The sequence below is a fragment of the Sus scrofa genome, chromosome 6 (assembly GCF_054392235.1).
Source record: "Sus scrofa isolate SSC_HxYL_T2T_F1_AM1 chromosome 6, Sscrofa_HxYL_maternal_Yorkshire_Landrace_v2.0, whole genome shotgun sequence".
NCBI classification, from domain to species: Eukaryota; Metazoa; Chordata; class Mammalia; order Artiodactyla; family Suidae; genus Sus; species Sus scrofa.
The window spans coordinates 142,946,341-142,972,198 of record NC_139388.1 but is presented as its reverse complement, the minus strand read 5'-3'; the positions used below and the strand labels follow the sequence as shown (position 1 = coordinate 142,972,198).

Sequence of the window (25,858 nt, the reverse complement as noted above, 5' to 3'; positions counted from 1 at the left end):
CAGTCCTGCAGAGCCCAGGTTAGAGAAGGAAGGACATGAGAGATATCTGATAAGTGGAATGGTGAGCCTGTGAAAGATGCTAAGGTAGGAGCTGAGCGTAAGTTCAGGAACGATATTTTGGCTCAATAAAAGGAAAACTGTTGGAAAAATCAAAGGAAGGGTGTGTTAGATGGTATGTCCCATGTTCCTGGGACTGCATGGTTTCGTGATAGCAGTGAAGGGTTTTAAGCAGGGAATGGTATGACCGGATTATTCCAACTCTCCTTTTAACACCAAAATCCTCTTGCTGTGTCTTGAGGAGGCAGAGGTTTTGTTGAGAGTTTGCCCTCTCTAGTCTGATTTCCTGAGCTTGAATCTTAACTAAATCATTTAGTAGATGAGCAATCAGGGGCAAAGTACCTAAATTCCCTGTGCCTTATATCTTCCTCTGAAAATGGAAATAATAATAGTGCTACTTCAGAAACATAAAGAGCATCAAAGGAGTCAGTATGATAAAGCATTAGCGATTTACCCAGCACATAGTAAATGTTCAATGAATATCAGAAGTTACCACTGAGTATACACCTCCCCTCCTATCATCACTTTATTTTATTTTTTTCTGTCTTTTTAGGGCCGCACCTGCAACATACGGAAGTTCCCAGACTTGGGATCAAAACAGAGCTGTAGCCACTGGCCTATGCCACAGCCACAGCAACACCAGATCCGAGCCTCATCTGCAACCTAAACCATGCTCACGGCAATGCCAGATCCTTAAGCCACTGAGAGAGGCCAGGGATCAAACCTGCGTCCTCATGGATACTAGCCAGATTTGTTTCTGCTGAGCCATAACAGGACCTGCTATCATCACTTTAGACCCAAGCTGGAATAATACTATATAGGTAAAACTAACTACTTCTTAAAAACTTCCACCAGGCGTACTTTCTTCCCATATTTAACTTCTTCCATTGGTAGGAAAACCTTCCTCGAGGAGGCTACACTTAAAATCTACTTTTATTTGTTCCTCAAAAAGTGGTTAATCATTACTCTCTTGGGGAAGGGGTCATATAAATCAAAACACTATCTTTTGGAAGTTAGAAAGCTAGGGTCCTTAATTGTCTTTTGTTTATACTATTAACTCCAGGGGGGCATTGACTTTGTCCTACTCACCAGGGCCCAGTGTTCCAGTTACACACAAAAATGGAACATATTTTTTTGAAAAAAATAGACCTTGTTCCTTTTGAAGAGCCTTGAATTCTTTCTAGTTGTAAATACCCATTTTGAGTTAACAAGTCAGAAAATGGCAGTCTTTTAGAGAGGATCTGAAAACCCTCCATGCTGTCCTACTTATAATGGAATCAGAAACCCAAGTCAAAGAGGTAACTTTGGAGAGTGGGTACTATTTCTTGAAATCCAATATGGAGGTAATCATTTCCTCTGTTCCATGAAGATCCTATTTGCTTTGACTACATTAGTCCAAGTTAAGACACAAAATATTACCAAGTAGTAACGCCACTCCTTGATGTCACAGCTGGTTACATTTGGAAAGCCTCTTTTTTTTCTTTCTTTTTTTAAAGTGTTATTGAATACAGTTGATTTACAATGTTGTGATAATTTCTGCTGTACAACAAAGAGATTCAGTTGTACACTTATTCACATCCATTCTCTTTCAGATTCTTTTCCCACATGGATTATCACAGAATATCCAGTAGAGTTCTCTGTGCTATGCAGCAGCTCCCCTTTGGCCAGTCACTCCATATGCCTCAGGGTGCCTATGTCAATCCCAAACCCCCAGTCCATCCCTCCCATCCCCCTACCTGTTCCCTTTGGTAATCATAATTTTTTTCAGAGTCTGTGAGTCTGTTTCTGTTCTGCAAATAAGTTCATTTGTATCCTTTTTTTAGATTCCACATATAAGTGATATCATATGATGTTAGGCAAGCCTCTATTTTCCTTTCTCACCATCTAATGTGAAAATTTCTATGGAAACTCCTATTCAAATTACTTCTAAACAAAATTCAAATTCACTAAAAGAATATTGAACTTTGATTCTATGTGCTTTCTGATGCCCAAATCTCTCAAAGCCAGTTTTATGTTCACATTTACTATTCAGCCCTTTTGCTGGGTCAGTGACAATCATGGCTGACAACTCTAGGCAGGGAGCTGACCTATCAGTGAACAACCAACAAATACCTAATGAGTCAGTCCCACAAGCAGGTGTGCACTTGGCAAAAAACGATGCTGTGTTTTCTAAATGTACTTCTGGGGACATCATAGGAAGGAAAAAACTAAAATTGTACTAAAGAGTTTCTGTCAAATCTCTGATTTATGTCCACCAAAGTTTTAGCCCGTTTCACAAAGGCTGGTTCTTTGGACATGTCATGCCATTTCTAGTCATTTTCCAGACCATGTTAGCAGTGGGTGATCCACTAGCCCTCACCCTATGGAATCAGAAAGATCCAGTTTAAGTCTTCTATTGCAACATTTACTCTATGAGTTTCAACAAATTGTTTAAACACTATAACCCTCAGTTTCCTCCTCTGTAAAAGAGGGGGATAATATTGCCTTAACCATAGAGCTTCAGTTAAATATTAATAAAATAATGCCAGTAAAGCACTTAGCATCATTACGGCATAATGCTTAGCTTTGTTTTATTCTCTTATTTTTTTTTCTTTTTAGGGCTGTACCAGTAGCATATGGCAGTTCCCAGGCTAAGGGTTGAATCAGAGCCACAACTGAGGCCTATGCCACAGCAACACTGGATCTGAGCCACATCTGTCACCTACATCACAGCTTGTGGCAATGCCAGATCCTTAACCTACTGAGAAAGGCCATCCTCATAGACATTAGTCAGGGTCTTAACCCGCTGAGCCACAATGGGAATTCCAGCATTGTTTTATTCTTTTTTGTTTTTGTTTTTTTTTTGCTTTTTAGGGCTGCAATTGCAGCACATGGAGGTTCCTAGGCTAGGAGTTGACTAGGAGCTACAGCTGCTGGCCTATACCACAGCCACAACCACATGGGATCTGAGCCACGTCAGTGATCTACATCACAGCTCATGGCAATGCCAGGTCATTAACCTACGGAGCAAGGCTAGGGATGGAACCCGCACCTACACGGATGCTAGTCGGGTTCATTACTGCTGAACCACAACAGGAACTCCCAGCATTGTTTTATTCTTAAATGAACCACATATACATCTGCCTTTGTTCTAAAATGGGTAAACACACTGTGCTTTGTGATCACAGAGGAGGTACCTCAAGACTTGAGAGGAGGGGAACAATTTAAAAAAATCAGGAATGAAATGAAGTCTGAGCTAGTAGAAGGAAACCTAATAAATGCCAGGCCATGTAAGGAAGGGGTGAGGGAATTTATATCAAGACTGTGCTACAACACTGCTCGTCTACTCTACTCCAACAAACTTAAAAAATAAAAATAAAATAGTAAAATATAAACGAATGAATGAATGAATCTTAGCATCCTTTGGTGGGGGGTGGAGACTGTACTAGGAATAGGGAATATATGCAAAGGCCCAGATATGAGAGAGCAATGGGCCCAGCCTTTACCCTCCTGCCAGAGTTTTCTCCTGCCACAGGTGGAGCTCCTGTTTCCATGTCCAGTATGTGCGCAGGCACACGCGCGCACACACACACACACACACACACGCACACGCACACACTTCCAGAGGCCCTGTGGGACACATGGAGGATTTCACTGGGCTTCAAAGGCCAGAAGATAAAACTGAGAGGAGAATGGTCAGCACACCTGTGGCCAGACATGAGATTTATACAATTATTTTATACAACAAATACAAAGTGCTTATTAGGTAACAGGTTGTGCTGTTGTAAAGTTATGATGCTGTACAAGCACAGTCCCTGCCCTCAAAATACTTAAAATTCAACTGAGAAAATAGAAGCATACTTAGAAGATATTGCAGGTTTGGTTACAGATCACTGCAATAAATAGAATATTGCAATAAAGCAAAAATCATAATAAAGTGAGTCACACATTTTTTTTGCTTTCCCAGTGTATAAAAATATTATGTTTATACTATGTTGTAGTCCAGTAAGTGTGCAATAGCATTAAGTAAAAAATTAAACTAAATAAATAGCATTTATTAAAAAAAATACTTTATCACTAAAAAAAGGCTAGCTATCATGTAAGCCTTCAGGCAGTTGTAATTTTTTTGCTGGTGGAGGATCTTGCCTTAATATTGATGGCTGCTGACCAATCAGGGTAGTCATTGCCAAAGGCTGGGCATGGCAATTTCTTAAAATAAGACAACAGAGTTTGCCATATCAGTGGCAATTTCTTTCATGAACAATTTCTCTGCAGCAAGCAACACCGTTTGATAGCATTTTACCCACAGAACTTTTTTTCAAAATTAGAGTCAATTCCCTCAAACCTTGCCCCTGTTTTATCAGTTAAATTTATGTAATATTCTAAATCTTTCACTGACAGGAATCTTCATAGCATCTTCAACAGAAACCACTTTCCATTTCAAGAAACCACTTTCTTTGCTCATTCTGAGATGTGACTCCTCATCCATTCAAGTTTTACTCTGAGATTGCAGCAATTCAGTCACATCTTCAGCCCTCACTTCTAATTCTGGTTCTCTTGCTAGTTCTACCACATCTGCAGTTACTTCATCCATTGAAGTCTTGAACCCCTCAAAGTCATCCCTGAGGGTTGGAATCCAACTTCTGTTAATGTTGATATTTTGACCTCTTTCCATGAATTATGAATAGTCTTAATGGCATCTAGAATGGTGAATCCTTTCCAGAAGATTTTTAATTTACTTTGCCCAAATCTATCAGAGGAATCATTACCTAGGGCAGCTACAGCCTTATGAAATGCATTTCTTAAATAATAAGATGTGAAAGCTGAAATTACTCCTTGTTCCATGGGCTGCAGGATGGATGTTGTGTTAGCAGACATGAAAACAACATTAATCTCATTGTGCATCTCCATTGGAGCTCTTGGGTGACCAGATGCATTTTCAATGATTATCAATGCATTATCAGCCATATTTTGAAAGGAATATTTTTCTGAGCAAGAGGTCCCAACAATGGGCTTAAAATATTCAGTAAACCATGTTGTAAGCAGATGTGCTACCATCTAGGCTTTGTTGCCCCATTAACAGAACACAGGCAGAGTAGACTTTGCATAATTCTTAAGGGCCCTAGGATTCTCTGAGCGGTAAATGAGCACTGACTTCAATTTAAAGTCACCAGCTGTGTTAGCCCCTAATAAGAACATCAGCATGCTTAGAAGACAGGCCTTAACTTCTCTCTAGCTATGAAAGTCCTCGGTGGCATCTTCTCCCAACATAACCTTGCTGGTCTACATTGAAAATCTATTGTTTAATGTAGCCACTTTAATTAATTATTTTAGCTGGATCTTCTAGACAACTCGCTGCAGTTTCTACATCAAGAACTTGCTGTTTCACTTTGTATTTTTATCATATGGAGATGGCTTCTTTCCTCATGAAGCAAGCTCTGCAATCTTCGAACTTTTCTTCTGCAGCTTCTTCACCTTGTTCAGCCTTCATAGGATTGAGGATAATTGGGGCTTTGCTCTGGATTAGCTGTGTCCAGTTTGATCTTCTATCCAGGTCACTAAAACTTTCTCCATATCAACAATAAGACTGTTTCATTTTCTTATCAATCATGTGTTCACTAGAGTAGCACTTTTACTTTCCTTCAAGCATTTGTCCTTTGCATTCACAACCTGGCTAACTGTTTGACGCAAGATGCCTACCTTTCAGCCTATCTCAGCTTTCAACTTGCCCTTCTCACTAAGCTTAACCATGTCTAGCTTTTGAATTAAAGTGAGGGTAGTATGACGCTTCCTTTCACTTGAACACTTAGCGGCCACTGCAGGGTTATTAGTTGGCCTAATTTCAATATTGTTGTGTCTCAGGGAATAGGGAGGCCCAGAGAGATGAAGAGAGATGGGGAAGGGCTGGTTGGTAGAGCAGTCAGAACACAAACATTTACCAATTAGGTTTGCCATCTTATATGAGCCTGTTCATGGCACCCCAAAACAATTACAATAGTAACATCAAAGATCACTCATCACAGATCATAACAAATGTATCACAATGAAAAAATTAAAATATTGCAAGAATTACCAAAATGTGACGCAGAGACACAAAGAGTGCATATGCTATTGGAAAAAACGGTGCCGATAAACTTGCTCCATGAAGGGTTGCCACAAACCTTCAATTTGTAAAAATAAATAAATAAATAAACAAACCCACAATATCCTTGAAGGGCAATCAAGTGAAGCTTTATAAATAAGGTCTGCCTGTATTAGCAGGATAGTCTGATGTGCTATAGTCATAACAGTTACCATTTATTATGCCCGGCATGCATGATTTCATTTAATCTTCAAAACACCCTCAATGTCGGATTTTTTAACCCCATTTCACAAATAATTGAACTATGCTCACACAAGACAGGTGTCCCAGAAGAACTAAAATCTGAACTAGGTCTTAAATGACAAGTCAAGGGTTGAGGGAAGGAGTAAAATGTGAATGAGGCAGAAGTACTGTCCAGATTCTGCTCAGAAGTGTGAACATCACATACAAAACTTCCCAAAGAGAGAGAGCACAAATTCCTGGTACTCAAGTTTAAACGTGTTAACTGTTTATCCTAGAATTAGTGCAACCACAGAGAGTTGCATTCTATAACAGCAGTAAATAGTCAATTAGGTCAGTTACATATTATCTGTCAAATAGGTTCTGGTGGGTTGTCCTGGCTTAGAAACCTGATCACTATTTATACTTGATCTTGGAATATAATCTCATAGATGCAAAGAGCCCACTTAAAACAACAACAACAACAACAACAAAAACCCTAGCCACTAATGAGGGTAACACCAATAGAATCACCATGTGTGTTGGGTGGGAAAGGGTAATATCATCAACCTTCTTTAAAAATCTCTTCATTCCTCTAAAATGTAACTCTATGTGCAGTAGTGAGATTTAAAATAGTCACGGACATCTGGTCAAAGGTTAAAGAGGTTGACTAAATTTTAAATGATTAATCATTAAAAATAGAATATGCATAATATTTCACCAGTCCTTCTAGCATTTGTCAATGTCAAAGTAATGATGCAGTTTCCTGAGTTTGTCCTGAATTCCTGAATTAGAAAAGTAAGTATTCTGGAGAAGTACAAATGCTCTGGGTCATAGTTTCCATTTTTATTAGAATTCTCAGTTGTTCAGATCATGGTTTCTCTAAAGGGGTAACCTCATTTTAGGGGTTATGAATAGGTGGGTCAGTGCTAATTTTCATTGTAAAAATTCATGAATTTAAGAACAGGTTACCATTTAAAATAAGTTTAACTGAACAAGAAAGTGATTTATGGACTAAAATTCCTTCCTCATCTTCCCTCCCAATTCGTTAGGGCTATCTCTGCTTATTTTGAGCTATGCATTGATGTTGATGGACTTTGAGAGTTAAAGCTCAAGAAAGACTTAAGGATGTGTTAACTAGTCTTATTAATCATTTCAAAATATATATGTATATAAAATCATCACCATTTCACACCTTAAACTTACAGTGTTATTTGTCAATTATATCTCAATCAAGCTGGAAAAACAAAACTAGAGAAAAAAACAAAGAGACAAAAAAAAAAAAGACTTAAGAAACATAAGCTTTGCACAAAGATCAAAGTACATACACAGGAGCTGCCATTCATTGCATCTCTAATATGTGCCAACATTCCTACAGGGAGGTATTTATTGCCCCATTTTTTTTGAAAAAGGAAAGTGAGATACAGAGAAATTAACTGTCTTAAGTTCACATAAGGCACAGCTGAGATTCAAGCCTATATCTTTCTGACTTCAAAAATGTTCCTCTCTTTCATATTTTTAAAATGAAACATTGATTTTCCTTTTGGAATTTCATTCCCTTTTCATTTAGAAGAACACAGAAAAATAAGGACAATTCTCAGACAGTTCGAATCCTGCAAACACTCCAAACCCTTGTTCATGTCCTATTTGAAATGTTCTAGCCTTGGAGCTGAAATAGCTCAGTTGGGACAGCGATAGACTAAAATGCCCACACTCCCCACTACAATTTAATTTCCTTGGGTCCCTTCTCCTAGCTTCCTTCTTGAGCCCCCCTGCTCTCTGTCACAGAACTTTGGGATGTGGTTCCTGCTCCATGCTCTTGCATTTGGCCTTAAAACCTCAGACATTTTTTTCTTCCCTAAATCAATATCCTCACCATGGACTACAACTTCAAACTCCTATCCACAGACTGAAGCCTGTGATTAGCCTCACCCACTCCCTCAGCCTACTTCAAATTCTGCAAGATTCCAGCCAAGGTCAAGGCTCTAAGTCTCATTTGACTGAGTGAAAAGGATAATTTGTAGGAAAGAATTTCACCTGATAACCTTAAATAAATCTATAGGGATTGTTGTGAAATAGTCATTTACTGGAAGTTTGAGAAAGAGATTCCCATTTCAAGGAGAAAAAATACTCAAACTCATTTTTATAAAGGTTTAGGAGATGAACAAAAATAAATCTGAAATTACTTTCTGATTTAGAATTGAGGGCAAAGATCTTTCCGTCAAAAAAGAAAAACCCTAGTGTATACCCCTGGTGTTGTATCCAAGGTTCCAAAAAAATGAGCAAGAAAGAGTAAATGGAAGTTAGAGACAAAACCAAATTTGAGGTGTCAACTTCTCAGGCCAGGCCAGCTTTTGCTTGGTTTTATAGCATCTTTGCCTGCACCTAAGAACATGCCAACTAAATAAACAAGGAATGCTGCTGTCTTCTCTTCACTTATTCAAAGTCAGAACTGGCTGCTACTGCCCTGGCAATGATAATCCTGTTTTAGAGAATACTTTTTATTTTCTTTAAATATGTCCAGGTATATTAAAGTCTTCTCCCAAATTAACCTCCCTAGGATGCCTCATCCAGTTAATCCAACTCTACATCTAGCTCAGAACTTGAGTATGCACATTCTTCTGCAGAAAGCTGGCCTTACTCATGTGTGTTGTATCCAAACTAACAGACCCTATGTTTGCATATTAATACCTACTCTGTACCAGGTACAATGCTAAATGCTTTGAAGTATTTCATTCAATCCACACAATAACCTACAAAGCAGACATAATCTCCCTAAGAATGAAAAACAAAAACAAAAACAAAAACCAATCAACAGATGATACAGAATTTATGTAGGGTCAAACAGCTACTATGTGGCAAATCTGAACTCAGACTATACACATTCCGTGCCAGACAGCTCATCGTTAAAGCACTGGGCTGGACACTGTTGACCAGAAGCCATTCCCAAACCCTTCTTCCTTGCCTATCACCCACAGAAGTTAGGAAAGTCAACTCTCTTCTTTTCCACTCTCTCTTCTAACAAGGCATGTTCACTGATGGAGTTCTGGGCAACAAATGTAAAAGAAAGTCTTCTGAAAGGTTTTGGAAATGTTTTCCTCCCTGATTAAAAAAAAAAAAATAGGCTTTTCCATCATGGCACAGTGGAAACGAATCTGACTAGGAATGATGAGGTTGCGGGTTCGATCCCTGGCCTTGCTCAGTGGGTTAAGGATCTGTCATTGCCATGAGCTGTGGTGTATAGGTCACAGACACAGCTCAGATCTGGTGTTGTTGTGTCTGTGGCGTAGGCCAGCAGTTGTAACCCTGATTAGACCCCTAGCCTGGGAACATCCACATGCCAAGGGTGCGGCCCTAAAAAGCCAAAAAAAAAAAAAAGTTATTTTTTCACTCATATTTTCCCTTTCTGTTTGGGATGGTTTTATAAAGATACTATGCATGGATATAGGGTAGTCATCTTGGTACCACAAGGCAAAGATGAGGAAAATTGTGGAGATAAGGACTGTGATATTACGATAAAATAAAATCACCTACCTTTAGACTACTTGTGAAATAAATAGTTAAGTATTGCTATTTATTTTAAGCAATAGAATAATGGCTTGGTTTAAGTCCCTACTCATTTGGTTTTCTGTTAACTAAACATATTCCTGACTGATACCTATAAATTGCCCTGCTGTCCAAGGATGGCAAAACTCAATGAAGGTCAGTGACTTTTACATCTTTTTTAAAAACTCACTATTCAGGTCTTTTCAAGAACTCAAATGAATTTCTGGAAGAGAGTAAACACTGACTATGGTAACTCAGTGACTAGCACTTACTGAGCCAAGACCTGGGGATGCATGAACAAGCAAAATGTGTGGGGAGGTGGGGTCTCACCCTCAAAGAGTTTGCAGTTTACAAGGGAAATATGAAGACAATTGGAAGGCCACTAGGTAAGTTCCTACAAGGTACTTGCTGGTAGAACTTTAAGACAGTAGAGTCTACACAGATATAGAGAACAGACATGTGGACTTGTGGTTGCCCAGGGGGAAGGGGTTGGGGAGGGAAAGATTAGGAGTTTGGGATGAGCAGAGGCAAACTATTATATATAGGATGGCTAAACAACAAGGTCCTACTGTATAGCATAGGGAACTATATTCAATATCCTATAATAAAGCTTAATAGAAAAGAATATGAATAGGAATATATATATGTACAAATGAATCACTTTGCTGTACAGAAGAAATTGACACATCGTAAATCAACTATACATCGATAATTTTTTTTTAATGTTAAGAAAGAGTAGAGTCTTCAAAACAGCTTTTTAAACAGTAGAGCTTTCTCAGTATAGCTTTTAAAATAGGAATAATCCACAGTAAAATGGTGAAGAAAGAAAATGACCAAAATGCTAACTATGATTATTTATGGATGGTAGGATTTCAAGAGATTTTTATTTTCTTCTCAGAATTGTTCTGCTTTAAGTAGAAAATTTTCAAAATACAGATAAGTACAAGGAGGATAATAAAAAATCTCTTATGTTGCTAGTACCCAGAGATTTGAGATTCCTTCTAAGTCTATTATTCTAATTTACAGCAGATTAGTTTTATTTGAATCTAAACAACAGAAACAATATTATTGTAAATATCTTAGAGCAAGCTATGAAGAGAGACAACTTCTTAAAATGAGAGCCACATAATATTCACAAATATGAAATATTACAATCCGTGACAGAGAGAATGCCAAATTAACTGCTACTATAAAACATTATGATTCAATTCAATTTAAAATCCTTAGTTTTTAATGCTGTTTCATAACTACTATGCGCAATTTATATTGTCTGTTTAGTTCCCTGCTGTGTCTTCTCTTGTTTCAATATTTTGCCTTAAGAATTTTCATTAATTTATAAATGTTTATTACTATTATAAGAAAATAATAACAGTCACAGAAAAATGGATCACCAGCTTAAAATGTTCAATTTTCTATCCCAAGTAGTGTCAGACACTGAGAGGTAGGGAGTAATTTGATTACTAATCAGACTTAACAAAGGAAAAGCTCAGTACTTACCAGTAGAGATCATTGACTTATTGCCTTAATTATTTCTCCTCTCTAGTCTTTTAATCATATTTTCCATTTGCTTTGATTTTTATCTCCCTTTTGAACTTCTGGCTTCCAATCTCCATTCCCAATGACCCTCATATTGTTAAATCATTTATTTTCAGAGACCATACATTTCTCATAAAAGCCATTTTCATCTTTATCAGGAAAAAGTTAAAAAAAAATAAAGCATCAGGAGTTATATAGAATTAGTGTGCTAGGGCTGCCATAACAAAGTACTGTGGACACGATGGCTTAGACAAAAATGTATTGTCTCACAGTTCTGGAAGTTAGTCCAGCATCAAGTTGTCAGCAGAGTTGGTTTCTTCCAAGGGCCATGAGGCAAGGATCTGCTCCAGCCTCTCTCTTTGGCTTACAGGTGGTCATCTTCTCCCTGTACCTTCACATGGTCTTCTCCATACATGTGCATGTCTGTGTCCTAATCTCCTCTCCTTATAAGGACTTCAGTCATATTAGATTAGGACCCACCCTCACTGACCTCATTTAGCTCTTTAAAGACCCCACCTCCAAATACAGTCATTATCTGAGGTAGTGGGTGTTAGGACTTCAACAGATGAACTTGTGGGGGAGAGGAGAGACACAATTCAGCCCCAAACACAGGCATAACCAGAAAGGTGATCAATTTAAGTATGTAGCATGGATTCAGACAAAAGTAACAAAGAATATGTTTCCTGGGTACAAAGAAATGCAAGCTGCTGCATTTTGAACCTGAATTATCTGTGCTGATAAACAGGAAAGGCTGAGTGATGATCCATCTAAACAGCCAACAGATACCTTCTTGACCCCACCGTGTCTACATAGGCAGTAGGGATGGAGGAGAAGAGGATAATGAAACTTTCCAAAAAGAATTCCCCAGAGCACAGAGCAGAAAAAGAAACTGTACCTCCCAGTAATTTTCCCATAGAACAAAAAAGACTTAACTCTACAAAAGGAACAGGAGAGAAGTCAACAAGATGTGAACCCAACAGACAATGAGAAATTATTTAAAAATCCAGATTCCTACATTACACTTTGAAATGTTCTTCACTATTTTTTTTAACCCTTTTTAGCCACAGAATAAAGAAGTTCCCAGGCCAGGGATCAAATCCAAAGCTGTAGCTGCAATCTACATCATAGCTGTAGCAATGCCAGATCCCTAACCCACTGTGCCACGGAGGGAACTCCTACAATGTTCTTCATTTTTAAAGTATGTTTCTTGTGGCTCACTATAAAAGCAATGATTTGACAACAATTTTGAAAAAAACTTTTAATCCTCATACTGATAGAATTTCTGTAAGGCATGATTTTTCAAACTGTGTCTACTGAACTTGTCACATCTTTTCCTCTTCTCTCTGGAAAGACATTAATCCAGAAAAGCAAGCTCCCAGGTGAACTGCTTTAATCCAAATATATTTTCTGATACAAAACTTTGGAGCAATGGTGTTGTCAATGAAGGATGTGTTCCCTAATTGGGACTCCTGCAAAAAAAGTGAGCTTGGCTAGTGAAGAAACAAGTGGCTTCTGCTCAGCCAGAAACCACGATATAAATGGCATCCTATCATACATTTGGGTTGACATTTTTTAGTCAATACAAGATAGGAATGTAAAAGTTATGCTTAAAAATCATTAATGTAGGAGTTCCTGTTGTGGTCTACCAGAAACGAATCTGTCTAGTATTCATGAGGATGCAGGTTTGATCCCTGGCCTTCCTCAGTGGGTTGGGGATCCAGCATTGCCGTGAACTGCACTGTAGGTCACAGACATGGCTTGGATCTGGTGTTGCTGTGTGGCTGTGGTATAGGCAGACAGCTGTAGCTCTGATTCGACCCCAAGCCTGGGAACTTCCACATGCTATGTGTGTGGCCCTGAAAAGCAATAAAGAAATAAATAAATATCATTAATTTAATTCATAAAGTACAACATACATGGTTTTGTGTATACCACATTACTCAGTATTCTTTATGCTTAAGTTTGAGAACCATGGAACTAGACCAAAGCAAGGAACGAAAGAAAAATCAAAATCCACTGTCTATACATGCAAATAATTCTCTTTTGAGGGCATGAAATCTTGTTTAATGCAATCAGGAACAATAACTGATCACTTAAACAAAAAATTAAGTTAATGAATAAGTATATATAAATATGTTTACCTTAAATAGTTTATTTAATTGAAAGCATAAAGGTATGTCTTTCACTATTTTTTGTAGTGCCAAGGATTTCATTCTTTTCTCTTTTTTTTTGTCTTTTTAGGGTAACATCTGCAGTACATGGAGGTTCCTGGACTAGGGGTCATATCGGAGCTTTAGCCGCTGGCCTACACCACAGCCACAGCAACGCTGGACCCTTAACCCAATGAGTGAGGCCAGGGGTCAAACTTAGGTCATTCCTCATGGATGCTAGTCAGATTTGTTTCCTGTTCCACAGGAACTCCCCAAGGACTTCATTTTGAATGACTCAACTGACCCTCCTCTTTCCTTATCTTTTAAAAAAATATAAATCATATTCATAAAATATCATTTGGGATCTCAAGTTTAAAGAAAGGTGGAAAAGACACTTGCAAACCAATATGAATGTGGAATGCTAAATTTTTTTTCTTTTTCACAAATTTTATCCATACCTAATTTAACAGTTTATTTTAAACTGATGGACATTTATGGAATCATCCCAAAGGATACACAAAGTATACACAACTATTTGTGTAGCAAAATGAGTAAGCCATTGGACAGAAAGAGTCAATAATTCAGTCTATGCACTACTTCTCTTGGTCTGTACCAAAATTAGCAACTAAAGTTTAAAAGATTATTTCAGTAGTATATTCCAGATTCTGAAGTTTTTGTTGAAAATGGTATTGCCAAAAATGAAGTCTTGAAAACATATAAACACTCCAGGTCCAGACTATTTGAAGCTGATTTTAGAATTGAAACTTGGGTCAGAGTTTTATTTTCTTGTCTCCCTGAAAAACTTGAGGTAGTTATTCATAATCAAAATTACTTGGGGAAGTCTGTACTTCTTGCAGCTAGAGATGCCTTTCTTCAGTAAAGACTGAGAGAAAGTGGGGGCTGCTCCAGCAGCCTGCATTTGGCAGTACCCTGTGTTCTACACCAGAAGTTTATAAACTGGGATATGTACCCCCCCCCCCGGGTTACCCAGAGACTTTCCTAGGAGAACCCAGGTAAAGACTGTTTTAGGGGAATCAACTTTTAGACCCTCAGGTTTCCTCTCGACTCTCCTAAAACTGGTCTGCATAAAAAATGCACCTCCAAGTCATGTTAATCCAGCCTCCTTCCTTTCTGTTTTATAATCATCTTTCTACTTTCACAAAAGAAAGGCAGACCTCTCACCACATGATGTCTTATTAGCCTGTACTGAACTTAGAAAAACACCTGTGAAATAAAAGGGCAATCTGAAATAGTATGCAGATGTGGATACAATAAATGGTTTTTGTGACTGAGCAAAAATAACACCACAAGTCGTTTCCAAGTCTTTGCTTCCAACGCAATTGAAGGAGGACCTAATTAAGGACCTTCTGTAATTTGAAAGATCATTAAAAACATTTTTGGGTGATAGAGCACTGTATTTTTTTTTTTTTTGCCTGTAACTCTGAAAAAAAAATCAAACAATTGAGTGCTATTGTATATATATATATATATATATATATATATATATATATATATAAAACCCTTTCTGTTCCAATCTACCTATAGTTTGTTAAGCAAAGGGATAAGAGGAGACATCTCAACTATAAAAAAAAAGAAGACTTTATAACAAAATGATCTGCAAGGAAGTCCAGACAAATGAGCATGTTCAGTTTACCTCATTTAACCAGAAATAATTTACTCCTTGAAGTCAAATTGTTAATATTTAATAGGAGAGTGAATAGAAACAACCCAACTTGAATTCAAATAATTAATTACTTCAAGTCTGAAATTCTGTGTCCCAGATACTTTTGGTGGTAGAAGTGAGTGGTAACCAACAAACATACTAAGAAATGCCACTAGTCATAAAAAGTACTACACTGTTTGCTAAGAAGGGAGAGACACCATAATAAGTCTAATGAATGTTCATCACCATATATAGTTGTAAATTGTGTGTATGATAAGAACTTTTAAGATCTCCTCCCTTAGCCACGTCCAAATTTAAAATATAGTATTATTAACTACTGTCACCGTGATGTACGTTACATCTGCATGACTTATCTATTTTATAACCAGAAGTCTGTGCCTTTTGACTACCTTCACACATTTTTCTATCTATTTTCCGTATCTATCAGTTCATTTTGTTGTTGTTGTCGCTGTTGTTGTTTTAGATTCCATGTGTAAGTGAGATCATTTGGTATTTGTGGTGATTATTTTGCAATATATACATACACTGAATCATTATGTTGTATACTTGCAATTAGTATAATGTCATATGTTAATTATATCTCAATTTTTAAAAATAGAATTTAAAAATACTGTGTTGGATTTTTTTTTTTTTTTTGTCTTTTTGCCTTTTTTCTAGGGTCGCTCCCTCGGCATATGGAGGTTCCCAGGCTAAGGGTCTAATCGGAGCTGTAGCCACTGGCCTACACCAGAGCCACAGCAACACGGGATCTGAGCCGCGTCTGCACCCTACATCACAGCTTACGGCAACACCGGATCCTTAACCCACTGAGCAAGGCCAGGGACTGAACCCGCAACCTCATGGTTCCTAGTCAGATTCATTAACCACTTAGCCACAACGAGAACTCTCGTGTTGGATTTTTTAAAAGAAAGCAGAGACAAAGTGCAATGGACACTCTAATTGTAAACGACATGGTAGATTTATAAGCTTTGCCACTCTGGGATATATATATCCACTATCTGAAAATTGGCAAATTTACTGCCAATTTGTACTCTGTCTTTAATAACAAAGGACTGAGTTATCAGGGAGTACCATTACTCTTTCTATACCATACTTCAGTATACTCTGTCACTACAGCAATACCTCTCTACATTAAAAAGGTAAAAATTGATAAATCTAAACACCCCAAAATCTTATAAACCTTGGAATAATCTTTCCAAATACACTTCTGCATTTGTATTTTGTCATAAACGATAACGCTTCCATTCTTCTAGTTTCTCAAAGCAAATTTACAGATAAGTGTGACTATCTCTACTTAGAGCCAAGTGTATCTTTCACACAGGGAGCCAACTGCACATGGATTCAGTGATGATCCTTTGAAGGAGTCAGAAGAGCCATGTCATTTTATCCTCATGCATGACTGAGGGGTATAAAATCCCCATTCCACCTCTAGGACTAGTGCACAACGTACACCCACACAAACAAACAGCAACTCAGGATGAGATTTAACAACTAGAGGGACTATCAATTGAAATTTTCCACTCTAAAACAATTTCATTAGAGATGGCAGTGCCAGAAACGGTATTTTATAGTTGACTTCCCCTAAATTACAATGCAGCTCAGAATCAAAGACTCTATTATAATCTTTGGCAGAAGTTTTTAAGACCATTTTTATTTACTCCAAACTCTATCTGAACAAAGTCAGCACAGGCCCTTTGCAATTTTTACGTCAAGTGTTTCATGTTGTGATTAAGGAAGCAGTGGAACTCAAAGGAAGCACCAAGAGAAAGTATCAGGGCATCCCTTATTGATTGGGGAATTTTAGGGATTTAAAATTTGTTTTGTTGTGCAACTGCACTTTATTGCCACTTTATCCTTAACATGTAATAAATACGAACTGCTTCAGTAATGATGGAAAAGCTTTCTCAGCTTTAATGAAACCTTTTATTTGCTACTGAAACTTTTATTATTTCCAAATGTTAGCATAGACTAGAAAAACAATGACTACTTACAGTGAGGCAGAATTTTGGCAGTTTGAATAATTTTGTTCTTGGGCGAATTTTAAGGCAGAGTGGCTATACTTATACTTTATTGTTTTCAATTATTTTTCATGAACTAAATATACATACATACATGTAGACACTATCTCAAAAGTATTTTCTAATTACATATCAAAATACTAGATGGCTAGGTACGGCCATCACCTGTCAGAGGTTGGTCTGATCTGGGTAAGAATTTCTATGTACTTATGGTTCCCCCGATATCTCAGCGCTTGAACGTGAGAGGCAGTGCGATGTGATGGTTAGTCACAAGGTCTCTGAAGCTGGACTCCTCCACTTTTCATTCCAGCCCTGACTCCTCCAACCTGTGAAACCTTTGGGAACATCTCAGTCCTCACTTTCTTTATCTGTGAAAATAAAGGTGACTAAAATCTGCCTTGTGGAGCGGGTGGGAAGATTAATGAGCTATTTCTTGTAAAGCAGTAGACTAGAGCCTGGCACATGGTAAGTAGTTGATAAATGTTTCACCCTAATATGGTTTTCTTTTGTGAATCCATCCACCTCTAGACTGGATGAATTGTCAGGTGGTATCATTCATTCCACAAACATGTTGAGCATTTCTTTATATAGGGTACTGTCCTAGGCAAAGAGGGCACAAAGATGAATGAGATACTGTGCCTACAATTTTAGTGCAAGATGACTGTTGCATCTTAACATCTTTCTTCCAGAGTACCATGAAGCACACTCTCGCTAGAGCACATATATTCCTTTTTTTCCAAGCACTTGGAACTAATGGACCTTCAGAAAAATTTCATTTCAGTTCCTGAAATCTTAATCATGCACAATTTAATAAGCAGCTACAGGTTTTTCCACATTTGAAAACAGATGATTAAATGGTCTAATCAGATTCTCACTTAGCCAAAAACTTGAAAAACATAGGAAGACAACCATGACTGACACATTCATTTTCTTGAATGTGGACACACTGCAAAGAGCAGCTGCAGAAAAACAGTACCGTTTACATCCCAAGGACCCAGGACAACTAAAACTGCACAGGAGTTCAGCATCAAAAGGTTCAAGTCCCTAAACTACATTCAACTTGAGATAAAATAAGAAGCTTGTTTAGGCACAGATACATCACTTTCCAAAAAAGTTCTGGAACTGACTTCCAATATGGCACCTTATATGCCTTTAGTTTTTTTTTTTTTTTTTTTTTAGTTTTGTTTATGTCTCACATTCAGAGAATTCATTAAAAAGTAAAATCTTTAAGTCTGACTATAAATCCAAAGCACAAGGACTAATATGGTATTTCAGACATCACGAACTCCAAATGATCTTAAATATGTTGTCCTCTGCTAATTTGCTGCTCTTGAAAATGTGCAATAAATTCAATTAAAAAGGAAAGCATCTTCAAATTAGTTGCAAGATCAACTAGGATATTATCTGGTTACAAGATGTATCAACATAAAAAACCATCTAATACGCATTGCATTGTTTAATTCAGAAGGAAATTGGATATTCTCTCTTCCAATAAAAGGGCCAAGACGTTGGGTTTTATTTATTTTTTTCCAACAGTCAATAATGACTGTGTTAACTTTCTAAAATAGATTGAATAATTGCCAAAATAGGTCTTCTGAGGAGTCACCCTGCCCAAAGCAACGGGAAGGTTATGTGTAAACACACAAGCACACATCTTCCTTCTTCCTTCTTGCTTTCCTGCATCCTATCACCTCCCCTGGTCACAGTACTTCTAAATATCCACTATGATCCTTTTGAGACAGGGCAGTTTAAAATCCTGACATAAGGGGCACCCCTCACAATGAAACCTGCCTTGATATTAAATCACCTCGCATCTCATTTGTATGGAAGACGCCACAGCGAGAATTTATTTCTGAGCCCCCTTTCTCCAAAAGAATGCCTATTTTGGTGACCTCCACTTTTGCATTTAAACACGTATCTTCCGCAACAGAGGATCCTGTTGATCCCCGCTAACATCCCTGCTTAATGTGTGCGTTTTTCACATCCATTTTTTAATCCTTCCAGAGTGAAAATTTCAAAGGGGGCGAACATCAGTGAAAGGAGCGAGGAAGGGGAGGGAGGAGATACGAAGCCTGGGATTTCTGCCATCCTCGCTGCGACCCAGAATCCGTATTATTTTCCTCCTCTCCCCAGCCCCCTCTCTCCCGCTCTCGCCCCTTCTCTCCGCAGCAGGAGGGGGGGCGGCGGAGGGGCCGCTGGCTGCAGCCGCCACCTGCTGTGGCGTGGAAAAGCTCCAGTTGTCACTTACCCAGCGGGGTGAGAATGGCTCATTTTTGCAGGATCCTTTTTGGACCCGCGGCAGGTGCGCAGGGTGGGTGCGTGGGGCCCGATCACGCTGGCGCCGCGACAGTCGCGCTTGCGGAGCGGCTCCGCACTGCGGTGGCCGGTGCACTGAGGTCGCCAGCGCGCAGAGCGCTGGGGCTGGGCCGCCGCCGCCCCTGGGCGCCCAGGCTGCACGCAGCCTCCTTGGCCCCCACCGGCGGCGGTATCCACAGCCTCACGGTTACTAAGGCGGGAGGGAGGGCGAGCACCGAGGCTCTGGAGAAGGCCAGTCGCTGCTGGAAAGGAATCTGGGGAAGCTGGAAGCGAAGCTCTGCTTCCAGCCCTTTTTCTGGGCCCAGATGTGGGAGGAGACCTAGGCCCCTACTCTGTAGTTCTGAGGCATGGGTTCCCTAGGCACCTGCGGTGTGAAAACACACACACACACACACACACACACACACACACACACCCTGTTTAAGCTGGTATGCTTCCTGCCAGGCCCTAGGGAACCAAGGGCTAACTGGCAACTGAGAGGAAGGTAATTAAGAGCAGGGAGCAGCTACAGTGTGATACCTTGGTTTCCAGTTGTGAAACAGACCCTAGATTGCAAGTTCAAGGGTAAGAAAGACGCTTTGGGTTTTGATTTTGTTTCTGCAACTGCAAGAAATTTCAATGGACCCTCCCTGGAAAATCCCCATTCTTGCTCCTAGCTGAGGTCCCCATTTCAGAAAGGCCAGGCTGACAGTTCTGACATTCAGAAGGTGGGAAAGATGTTCGATGAAGCATGCTGGCACCCAGAACTGAACTTCTATTTGAACCCAGTTGGGAGAATGCAGGACTTAGATGAAGAAGTCTGGATTTACTTAGGAGGGCCTTGGTGTGAAGGTCATTTAAAACTGGATTCAGATGAGCTATACCTACTCCTGTTTTAGCTGTGTCAGGTTCTTTGCTGGGTCATTTGATCTCTGACCTCAGGTTTCTCATGTAAAAGTGAAGGATTAGACACATCCATGGTGACCGAACTCTCTGTGGATCTCAATTCTAGCTCAGACTCACAAGAGGGGAGGGTGTCACCTCATTAATGACATTCTGCTTCCCCACACATCTAAAGGCCCACAGAGCTTGTCAGAATCCGGTCTCTGTGGCATGACATTCAAGACCTTTTGTCATCTTTCCCCTGCATCCTTCATCAGTCTCACTATGGCCACTTTCTCTACCTCTACTATCCTAGTCTCTAGCAAAACAAAATCTTGCACTATCTTTCTCATGGAAACTTGCTTCTACCCTGACTTCCTGACAAACTTCTATTCATCCTTCAACACTTAACCTCAAACCCTACCTTCTTTAACGTCCCCAAATGTTTTGCTGACTTCCACCTCTGGGGCCCCATTCTGCCTGGACATAATCTCTGTTTCACACTCACTTACTGATCTATGGCTGCCTTTTTTACTTAAACAGGCACTTCTCTATTTCATGATGTATATCTATGTTATCTTGCTGCATTCTCAGAGGCAAACAGCAGTTCAGCAAAGTCTGGAGTGAGTATGAATGAAGGAAAAAAAAACACCTCTTCAAAGTGGTAGCATTTTTACTGAGTATTTGCTAAATGCCCTCCCCAGCCTTTTATTGCACTTACTAATTGTGCCACATCTCATTTAACCCTCACCTCTACTCTCTGAGGTAGGTTTTCTCCCCCATTTCATAAGACAAACTAAGGCACAGGGAAGTTCATTATTTTGCCTGAGGTCTATAATAACTCCTACATGGGAAAACCGGGATTCAGATACAAACATGCCTGGTTCCAAAGCCCATAAGTGTTTTTAAACATTTAAAAATTCCTTTTCCCATAACTCCTGTGCATTGCTGCAGAAGGCAAATTTTCTCTACTATCAAGAGTTTTCTGACCTGAAAGACCATGAGTCATCCCAGTGGAGACAAAATAGGAATCAAACTAAACAGCTTAAGTCCTGAGGCCGAGGACTCAGGCAGCTTTGAGGAACATATGGCTAGAGAAGCTAGAGAGAAGCAGAGGCTGTCAAAGAAGGAAGAGGTGAGATATGAAAGTGGCATCTTATGCCTAAACAAGGAAATTCTAGAGATACCTAGTCACTGCACAGTCATAAATGGGACTTGAACTGGCTCTTCCTCAAAATGCTTACCCTCACAGACTGTGGTTCCCATTGGAGGGTGTCCGTCATGATCATTTTAACTAGATTTCACCTGCATCAAAATTGGGAGGGAGGTAGAAAGGACTAGAGAGAGATATTATAATTTTCCCAAGTGCTACCAACCCCTAAGGATGTGTAAATAGTATAATCCTATACAGGTACTAGTTGTTACATATTAATTCGTTTGTGTAAATAGAAAATGGTGTTCTCTCACTGGTAGAATGGGAAAGGAAATTAAAATACACTATTTAGATACTGAGGACTCTGTAGAAAAGATCCCTGGCATTCAGCTGACAGCAAGGTACCCTCAGCAGCATGTATTAATTCATAAATGGGGTTTGAGTTCTCCACCCCTGTGAGCTGCACAATTTCACATCCCTGATGAAAACTGCAAGGAAGCTACTAATTTTCACTTCAGAAAATGCTCACTGTGAAATATATTGGGAATTTAGCCAGAAGGAATTTTTATGTTAATTTTTAGTGTGGAGAGAGGAAAAGAAGAAGAAAAGAAAAAAAAAAACTAAATTAAACTGTTTCAGAGACCAAATAGTCACTGGAGTCATTTTCATTTTCTCACAGGAAAACAAGTTCCCTGATGTCCCCAGTAGTATCATAAATTTATAAAAAGATTTTTGTTTTGTAGAAAGACTTGTGTAGTTGGGGTTTGGGGGCAGGAGATTGATAGAAGCAGGAGAGAAGAAAGACAAGGATCACTCCTAGGGTGCTGTCGGATCTCTGCTTTGGTTGAACACGAGCTAGACTTAGGTCACAGATCAAACCATTAGTGACCATCTCCTAGGTCAGGAGTGAGAAATCTATGGCCCAAGGGTCAAATCCAGGCCACTGCTTGTTTTTGTGCAGCCCACAGCTAAGAATAGTTGCTACATTTGTAAGTGGTTGGGAAAAAAAAAAGAAGAATAACATCATAAGATATATTAAAATTACATGAAATGCATATTTTAGTATCCATAAGTAAGGTTTTGTTGGAAGAATCACACGCTTGTTTTTGAATCACCTATAGCTGCTTTAGTGCTACAAAGGCAGAATGGAATAGTTGCAACAGTGACCTTATGACTCACAAAATCTAAAATATTTACTATCTGGTCCTTTACAGAGAAAGTTTGCCCACCCCTGGCTTAGATTGTTACTGCAATCAGAGAGATAATTTTACCCTCTGGACTTTGAGAACAGATAATACATCTTTCACCTTTTATACCAGCACCAACCACAGTGCCTCTCAGAGTACATGCTCAAAAAACAAATGAAGGAATGAATAAACAGGAGGAATAAGTTTTCCTATGGGTTTATCTTTCTCCCACATATAAAGTCAGAGTTCCCTGGTACCTCAGCAAGTTAAGAATCTGACATTGTCACTGCTGTGGTGCAGGTTCCATCCCTGGCCTGGGAATTTCTGAATGCCATGGGGATAGCCAAAAAAAAAAAAAAAAAAAACCAATCAAGTCATCAAGATTTTCTCCTTGAACATAACAGATACACATGATGACTCTGTGTGACACAGGGTTCCCTTCTTTTAGTAGCATCTTATTATTCCCCAGCAGGAAGTAGGTAATGTAAGCATTTCATCAGGACACAACTATCAGATGGTTAAGTTTGCAAGAGAGCTTCCTAATTTATTAACTGTTACTAACTACTGGCCTTCCTTAACCAATAGAAACTGGTAAGAGGTCAGGAAGAAACTCAGGCCAGGCTTAACTGGGGCTCCTGCTACAACAGGAAGGAGTGAAAACAAGCAACAGTTTCCCTTGTTCACTTGTTGCTTCCTTATATGGGATGAGGGTAGGGGGGGCGGTCCAGGAGTTGGGCCAGAGGGGTGGTCTGCCCATCCCATTGGTGGTGTTGTGTGCAGAGGGCATGCATAGTACCCTGTTTTTGCTCTCAGCTCTCCAAAAGTGGCAGTTGGTTTTTAGTCTTTTTGTATCTTATTGTCCATAATTTGTCCCAACCAGGCATGCACCTGGTTATTTTTAGACCTTTATAGTTTCTTTCTAATTTGTTGCTCAAGGAGAATTTTGTCCAGGTGCAATCACTGCAGCAAAGGGTCTCAGTTCCCAGGTCCCAGCCTGACTCAGTACCTTACATCCTCCAATGTTAGCTTGGGACCTTCAAAGCTGTAGCACTGAGAAGGTGGAAAATGAAGAACAAATGTACAAGGATTTAACTTCAAACCTGAATTGTTTTCCAGATTTCCCTAATAAGCCTCCCTAATTAGCTTAATTCTAGTGAGCCACTTAGTGAAGCATGGCATTCGGTATAGGAATGGTTGAGAGGGCATGTATAAGGGATAGAGTAACAAACTCAATGAGACATTCCTAATTTAGAGTTCTAAGTACCCAGGATAGGTGAGATGTCTCCAGATCATTCTACCTGTATTTCTCAGCTGAAGGAATCTACAGACAGATTGGAATGGGGCAGTCAATGGACTTATTTAGTGGCCATAGGAAATCAATGGTATTTACTATGCCTGAGGTCTCAGAGATGAGCAGAGCTCCTGTCTGCCCTGACGTTTGAAGTCTACTGGCTACAGAGATGTGCAGACAAAGAATGACAAAGTAAAGTGCCAAGTGCTGTGATGGAAGTACACATGAGGTGCAATTCAGGCGTGCCTGCTGACTAATGGTCCTCTTCTACCCACATCCCCCATTTCCAGCCACACACCCACTCTTTGTGATCTTGAACGTCACTCCTCACTAATCACATTATTGTTTCATCTATCCTTGACACCTTGATTAGTCCTCACCATCCTCTCCCAGAGATTCCATGTCAGGAGAGGGAAAAGGCTGGCCATGATGGAGAAGAGAAGAAGAGAGAAACAGAGGCTGTTGTGAAGGCATAACCACAAAGAAGCCTATGAGAGGAATAAAAAATATTTGTGTTTTTATTGTTTTTAAGCAATTATATTGAACAGTTTTAACTAAAGAAATCCCCGCCCCCCCGCTCCCCCCCGCCAAACCCGGGCTGAAGAGGCAGCTACGGTGCCTGACAGCAGCTTTGCTCGCCCCACATCACCCTTCTTGTAATCTTGTAGGAACTATGTGCCTTATGTGCTTGCTAGCAGCTCTGCTAGCAGTGCTCCAAGCATTGCTTATCAGTTTCATTTTTGTAATCTTGTTTGCTCAGCTTCTTAGGCAGAAACACTGTCTGCTCGAGGAAGGGGGAGGGCCAGGCGGCTTGCAGGGGAAAAACAAGACTTGGAAGTCTGTTGTATAAAAACTATCCAGAACAAAGACCTGGTGCTCAGACACTGGAGGCGACTCCTCTGAGCCCGCACCGGTGCTGAATAAACCTGGCTATTCCACATCACCGAGTGCCACTTGCACTTGTCTCTTTCTGCTACCACATTTCTGCAACAATATTACCAATAAATACATTCTCCATCCATATCTCCAAAAGCTTGTCTAGGGAAATCAGGGAAAGCCTCACAGAGGAGGCTGTGCTAAGATGTGTAGGACTTAAACGATGTTTAGAACTTGGCCAGGTAGATGGAACTTGGAAGAAGAGGATGTCTTTCCAAGTCAAGACCTCCCATTTTAAGCCTTTCAAGCTGAGAATGGATCCAGTCAGTGCCTGGAGATGCTGACCTGGTGTCCATGACCCAAACATTAATGGAGGTTTTGATTTGGAACAGGAAAAAAAGGAAGAGGAGGAAAAGGAGTTAGGAGACATGGCTTCATCAAGAAAATGGAACTTGAACAGGGCTCACGTGTGTCAAGCCACTGCTTAGGGCCACTTCCTCCAAGTGGTTTGTCTGTACTGCGCCTGCTGCATACGCAAATACTGTGTTGTTTGCTTGCAAGTCGTATGTCCTCCAACCCCAAGCTAAGCTTCTGCTCTCTCCTTAAGTGCCAACCAAATTGCCACGAATTTAGGAAGTTAAGAATTTGCTGAATAAGTGATATAAGGACTGTAATCCATGTTTCGCTAGATGCTCCATTCGGAGGAGAGGATGTGAAGCAGGTGATATAATAAGAGAAATAAATAATTATTTTCCTGCCTCTGGGCCCACCCATGTGTGAGTGAATTCGCTAGATGTTAACAAGCTTACCATGTCTGTGATCATCCACCAGTATCCAAAAATACTTTCTAAGTCAGAGGCATTGAATCTGGAAAGAGGAGCTGAGCAGAACCATCACAAAGGC

General features: G+C 39.6%; 1 protein-coding gene across 1 annotated transcript in view; it reads right to left on the bottom strand.

The window, feature by feature from the left end:
- The window catches only part of ERICH3 (glutamate rich 3), a 112,218-nt gene extending 92,442 nt beyond the window's left edge, over window positions 1-19,776 (bottom strand). Inside the window, exon 1 of the mRNA XM_084964685.1 lies at window positions 19,520-19,776. Coding sequence (XP_084820811.1) covers window positions 19,520-19,542 — 23 coding nt within the window. The 5' untranslated portion in view covers window positions 19,543-19,776. The remainder of the gene's footprint in view (window positions 1-19,519) is intronic.
- Window positions 19,777-25,858: the final 6,082 nt, after the last annotated feature.